Below are 6,697 nucleotides of genomic sequence, written 5' to 3'. Positions count from 1 at the left end.
TCGAGGATGGCCAAGCTCAAGCGCAAGCAAGACCGCATCGTCCGGCACTTGCAAGGCTACATCGTCATCTCCGATTCCTCCTCCGACCATGGGTCCGACTCCAACGGCAACCCACCTCTTGCCGCGAACGCCTATAGCAGCACCGGCGACCGGAAAGGCAAAGGGACGGCAAGGAAGTGGTGAAGCTAGCCCTCTCCTTTTATATAATCAAGTTTTACCATGTAGAGTCACAATGTGTTGGATCATTGAACTCCGTGAATTATGCCTGTTTGATGATCTTTTGGAGATGTTTATATGAATTATGCCCGTTTGTTATCGGTTTATATGTCTGTTACAGATATTGCATGAATTTGTATGCATATAGGGTGCCGGATATGAGACATCGGTTTATATGTCTGTTACAGATATTGCATGAATTTGTATGCATATAGGGTGCCGGATATGAGACATCGGTTTATATGTCTGTTACAGATATTGCATGAATTTGTATGCATATAGGGTGCCGGATATGAGATATGCGGGTGTGAAGGCGTAGATTAAGGGAGTGCCCGGTCAGTGTCAACGGACCACAGATCGGATTTGCAAAGTCCGGCTCTTTCTAGGGTATTGATTGAGCCCTAAATGGTGACTCTGGAGATGGTCATTGGTCTTGCCACATTGTTGTTATTTGGACTAAATCTAGGGATCTTTACTTCTTTAGCACCATCAGCCGCATAAAGTTTTTTCTTCAATAGAAGATCCCATCGCACAGTTCCATAGTAGGAACCACATCAAATGATATCGTGGCAGATCTCGAGGCACAATGAACAATTTGGTCAAAAAAGGGTACGCCAAATATATAAGCCCACATGTACATGGGCATCTATCTAATTAATGCCAAAAGATCACCACGGACGCCAGCAACAAACGAACACAGCTAGCTACGCTGGTATCTCCGCCCTGGGAATGATTCCCAAGAATTGTGCAACCTGGAGCTTCTTCCTGGCGTACTGTGCATACGTCTTTGGCAACGCACGCTGAAATTGGAAAAGAATGAGCTATTATTACATACAAAACCTGCAAGGGGAAACAATAATTTTTGCCCACCAATATCTACAACCTACCTTGTAATTAATTTCCTGTGCAATCAACTCTTGGACTCTTTCATCTGGGAGCTATATACATACACCAAGGAGAGACATCAGACCATATGATTATACTCCCTCCGTCCGGAAATACTTGTCATCAAAATAAATAAAAGGGATGTATCTAGATGTATTTTAGTTCTAGATACACCCCTTTTTTGTCCATTTTGATGACAAGTTTTTTCGGACGGAGGGAGTATATAACAACAGATTCCAATGGATTGCTAGACCACACCATACTATACTTACACTTACTTCCTTGCTAATGCCTTCTGTGCACCGGCAGAACTGCAAGGGAAGATGATTAAAGCATTTGCATCGTAACAGATACTAATTAACAAATGAAAACACGTACACAACTCCTATGAACAAAAAGGAAACCTACTTGTCGCTCCAGTTGCAAAAACCCGCCGGGCCGCTCCAGCTCAGCCTTCAAAGTATGTCGGCGCGATGGAACCGGATTGTCATTGTAAACTTCCTGCAGAGCATCTCTGAAAGACGTCTAGAAGTTGTCCAACAAAGAAGAAAACACCAACACCAAGCATATACAGGGTTAGAAAGCATTGACAATCCCGATCAATAATTATAAACTGTTGTTAGTTCTAATGTACAATGCTGACCTGACCCTCATTGACCCGCTTCCAAATCTCAAGAAAGGCACGGTCAAGACCTTCCACAAACAGACGATAAAGGCGAGTCCTCCACACTACCAGAAAAACTGGGGTTGCCGACGGCCAACTCTATGCCGACGGCCCCCGTCGGGCCGTCGGCATCTATGGACCTATGCCGACGGCCAACGAAAGGCCCTAGGCGTAGAAAAGCCGTCGGCATACATTCATCTATGCCGACGGGGCCGTCGGCATAGACAAGGCCATCGGGACCGCCCGTGGTACGCCTACGGGGCCCGTCGGCATAGGACAGGCCGTCGGCATAGCCGGGGCCCACCTGCCCGGTCAGCGCTGACCATTTGACGGCGTTGATCCTACGCCGACGGGCGGTAACGGCGGCTGTCGGCATATCTGTGGCAGAGGTATGCCTACGGCGAAGCCGTCGGCATAGGCCCCTCTGCCACGTCACCGATCCGTGTGCCACGCCACGTCATCGATCCGTGGGACAACCTCCGTGTGACTTTATTTTTTTATTTTTACTCTGTTTTGTTATTTTTACTTTATTTTAGTTTTTGTTTTTGTATAAGATAATTATGCCTTATCTAAAAAAACATACCCGATGGTATATGATTGCCCCCCGTTACGAACGTCGCTATCGCCGTGTCACGGAGGGGGGAAACGGTCGACACGGAAGGAATTCTGGTTGGTGGGGGGATTCGGGGTGTAGCTATGTCACCGAAACATCGCACGGGTCCCGATGCATATGTGAAAGTGTTCATGCATGCGTAGACGCCCGTCTTGGGGCTCCGGGGTGTGCCCCCCCTCACGGACGGCGCTGCCGCCGGCACCTGGAGGGGGGAAATGGACGTGTCGGGTCTACACGGAGGGGATCTTGCTGTGGGTCTGGCCCGGATGTCGCTCCAGAGTGTTCCTATGGGCTGACCTAACACAACCGGGTGGGGAGGTCCACTGGTCAAAGCCCGTCCGTGCAAAGTCAAAGGGCTAGATCGCGTGGTCAAACGCTACAGGGTTAGGCGGGACGGGAGCACTGGGGGGTAGCAATGCCACCGGAGCGTCGCACCGGGCCCTCATACATGCGGGGTGGTGTGGTGGCTTGTCTGAAGAGGCGGCACGCGTGTCCGGGGTGTGCCCCCCCTCACGGATGGCGCCGCCGCCGACACCTGGAGGGGGGAAACGGACGCGTCAGGTCTACACGGAGGGGATCTTGCTGTGGGTCTGGCCCGGATGTAGCTCCAGAGTGTTCCTATGGGCTGACCTAACACACAGCTACATCCACTCCGTGTAGACCCGACGCGTCGTTTCCCCCCTCCAGGTGACGGCGGCAGCGCCGTCCGTGAGGGGGGGGGGCACACCCCGGAGACGCGTGTCGGGCATTTGCAACCGCCACAACACTTCCAGACTTGTGAGAGGCCGCCTACGCAAGATTTGACGGTATGCTAGCCCCCGGAGGCCGCCGGCCACAGTCGTAGACGCGCGAAGAGCAATCCGCGTAGAGGGGAGTGTTCAGATACTTCTCCATCACGAAAAATTATGAAAAATTACCATCGGTCCTATAGCACATGTGCCCACGTCATGTAAAAAACTCATGATTTTATCGCGCTCCGAGTATTTAATAATATTCACGCCGCATCGTTTCCGCAGAACGTCTACTACCGTGTCATCGCCGTCCGTGAGGGGGGCCACACCCCGTGAGGGGAGCATCTCTGAAACACATCTACAAGTTTTCCAACAAAGAAGACAACACCATCGCCAAGCATATACAGGGTTAGAAAGCATTGACGAACCTAATCAATAATTATAAACGGTTGTTAGTTAGTTCTGATGTACAATGCTGACCTGAGCCTGATTGACCCGCTTCCAAATCTCAAGAAAGGCACGGTCAAGACCTTCCACAAACAGACGATAAAGGCGAGTCCTCCATACATACTCCTAAATTTAATCAAAAGATTGCGATTGTTAGATACAATCATAACTAGAGCTCACCATCTAAATGAGCAAGCGACAAAGGAATCGTACCTCGAAACCATGGCATGCTAGATCCAAATCAATGTTGGTGAACCCACTGGCAATCTTAACTGATTGGTACAAACCTTTACAGCGCATTGGCTCCCACTAAATAGTAGAACAGAGAAATTATTGTGATGCTACAATGCGTATGTAAGATTAGTTATCATTCCATGGTTTTGAGAGCTCATATAGGCCTACCTCGAGAAAATCTTTAAGCACATGATTTTCAAGCCACTGTTAAGAAGAGAAGGTTGTTAGTCCAATTTCTTTTTTACTGAACAGAGTTTTAAACTTGGACTGGCTGATCATTGCACCATGAATACCTTCATTTCCTTGACCATCTTTTCCCAGTACAGCACATACTCTCTATCAGCATCAGGGGTGCTATAAAACGCTTTGTACCGACTCCATCTGTCATATTCATACTCATTCCGACCCTGCACCAGAAAGGAAGGGAAGCAGCATATCACAGCTGTCCTGAGAATAACAAGCTGGGCATTGGTTACAGTACTTTCGCACTTAAAAAAAATTAAAAAAAAACAGTATTGTAACATGTAAAATATATGGGGCCTAGGGATATCAGGCAAAAATCTGGTTAGACATACAGAAAAAGTATGGTACTCGTATATGGGAGTTGTCTGCATGTGATTTTTTTAGGACTTGCTCCGTGCAAAAAAAGCATCAGTATAATAAACTCTCAGGGAAGAAGTTATAATTCTTTTGTCTTTTTCTTCTACCGTGCACAGTTTATGAGATTTTCCATAATTTATTGCAAAGACACATATTTTAAGCTGTGTTTAATCTCCAGAGGATGTGACGTTCATAGTTTTAATTTTTGCATTTCGGCAAGAACCTCAGGCAGGCCCCTGGAACAAAGAGGTTACTCACACAAAGCCAAGCTATAAAAACAATGAGAAATTGCAGTCATGATTCATTAACTAACCAAGCTGTTAGAGAAATATTTGTGGTCACCCATTCAAAGGTAAGAAGAGAAGAAGAAATTGGTTACTGGCCGCATGAGCACAGATTAAGTGTATATGCATCACTCAATTCAAAGTTGTGAATACACAGATATACTTACACGGTTAGGAAGGACTAGCCGCTGGTAGTCGCTCAAGTTTGCAAGTAAACAGAGGTCGGAGTCAAAATACCAGCCAAAGGCGCTATCATGATGGCAAGGATAGAAGAAGTCATTCTCCATGGCAAGCTCCATAGGGTACTTGGATTCCAGTGCAGCTTCTTCTAGCTCGTCGACAGGCTTTCCTAACAACAACTACACAGATGGACAGATGAGTAAGGTACATAAGAGGGTGTATATGCTTGATCGCGATCGACAGATAGGTGTGGTGATATGGGACTAACCAGGTAAGCTTTGAAGCGATAACGTTTATACTTGGCGAGGAGGCTGTCCAACTGCTCTTGATCCAGTCCAGTCTTGGTGTCAATTTCAGCAGGTCTGCGAGTCTTTAGCTGTCCGGAGTACTTGACGAATTCCTCCGCAGTGATATCATCGCCCGAGTCCTCTCCAAAGTGTGTATCTCCAACATCTGGTCCGTGGGGTTCGCTCAAGAACTTGTGGACTTGATATTCTACCAGAGCAGCCCGCAGCTCATCATCATAGAAATTAGAACGAGCGAGGACTTGGACAATTTCATCGGAAGGAAGATTTGGGCTGTCGACGGCGACGCCCGCTTGTAACTGCAACCGGGCGAGACGCGAGGCGAGGATCTCATGGTACCTGGACTGGCGGGCCGGCCAGGCGACCGGCGGCTCGCCCAAGGATCCGGACGGCGGCGCGCTGGATGTCGTGCTGCTGCTATCCGATTGGACAAGGGATTCAGACAACGATGCGCCTTCTTCACCACGGCGCCGGAGGGAGGGTCCTTCGCGAGGAGACCTCCTGCGGCGGCGGCGCCTCTTCTGCGGCATCGGCGTCTGATCGGCGATCACAGAAGTGGAACCGTTGTGACGGCGATCACATGGTTAGGTTCACAGACCGTAATCCTTAACCAGGCTGGGCCTAAATGAAAGCAGGCCCAAATTTTCTTCCGGTATACCTTGAGGTTTTTTAACAAAAAAAGTACTCGTAGAAGAGACCCTTTTGTGGTGTCGATCAAACAATGATGGCTCGATACCGAGCGGGGCTCACTTGACAGGAAATCAGCTAGCGATTGTTCCAGCTGGAGCTACAGTTATGAGTCCCCCTCTGAAGATGAATCCCAAGAGAACTAGGACAGGTCAAGACGGTAAAGATGGCACAACCTTGGCAACAAAAAGCATTTTGGCGGGCCCTCTGGATAGGCGCCGCCGAGCCCAATGAGTTATTTCTGCTGGAACTGTCGCGGTGTGGGCGAAGTTGCGGCAGTGGGAACTTTGCGATATCGCGAGAAAGTTTGCCCCTACCGTGTTATGCATCATTGAAACACGGATTAGTGGAACACGTGTAGAAGCACTAGCTAGTACTTTGGGATATGATAAAACTTATGCAATAGGTAGTCAAGGTAGAAGTAGTGGCATTGGATATTTTTTTGGAATAGTTCAATTCAAGTTGAGATCTTGGGTGATTCGGTTTATCATATAGATGCCAAGATAGAAGAGGGACGTCATGATCCATGGAGATTAACCTGTGTATATGGTGAAGCTCAAACAAACCTTCGACACCAAACATGGGATCTCTTGAAGGGGATAGCTACTTTGAGTCCTCTCCAGTGGGTATGCTTGGGGGATTTTAAATTAAGTGCTACACCCAAAAGAACAGTTGGAGTTGCTAATCGCAGTAACACTCAGATCCAGTGATTCAAAGATGCGGTTGATGTTTGCATGTTGCTCGATTTAGGCTATCAAGGCCGTTTTTGGACTTTTGAGAAAAAAGTAGCGGGGGGCTCCTACACTCGGGTGAGGCTAGAAAGAGCCCTCGCAAACGCGGATTGGGTCACT

The 6,697-nt window shown here is 48.2% G+C and overlaps 1 protein-coding gene across 2 annotated transcripts; it reads right to left on the bottom strand.

Annotated features, from left to right (window-relative positions):
* Window positions 1-720: 720 nt before the first annotated feature.
* LOC123066900 (uncharacterized) lies at window positions 721-5,770 on the bottom strand. 2 transcript variants are annotated; one of them, XM_044489883.1, is made up of 10 exons: window positions 5,123-5,770; window positions 4,842-5,033; window positions 4,084-4,197; window positions 3,959-3,994; window positions 3,770-3,865; window positions 3,590-3,682; window positions 1,510-1,626; window positions 1,374-1,412; window positions 1,104-1,154; window positions 721-1,016 (listed from the first exon to the last, which is right to left on the bottom strand). In XM_044489883.1, the coding sequence occupies exons 1-10, from the start codon at window positions 5,687-5,689 to the stop codon at window positions 921-923; spliced, it is 1,401 nt and encodes a 466-aa protein (XP_044345818.1). In that variant the 5' UTR covers window positions 5,690-5,770; the 3' UTR covers window positions 721-920. The 2 variants fall into 2 exon arrangements, with proteins under 2 accessions (XP_044345818.1, XP_044345819.1); XM_044489884.1 differs by having other exon boundaries at window positions 1,380-1,412.
* Between the last annotated feature and the right edge of the window lie 927 nt (window positions 5,771-6,697).

This window comes from Triticum aestivum, chromosome 3B, assembly GCF_018294505.1.
Source record: "Triticum aestivum cultivar Chinese Spring chromosome 3B, IWGSC CS RefSeq v2.1, whole genome shotgun sequence".
NCBI lineage: Eukaryota > Viridiplantae > Streptophyta > Magnoliopsida > Poales > Poaceae > Triticum > Triticum aestivum.
This window is presented reverse-complemented; position numbering and strand designations above follow the sequence as displayed.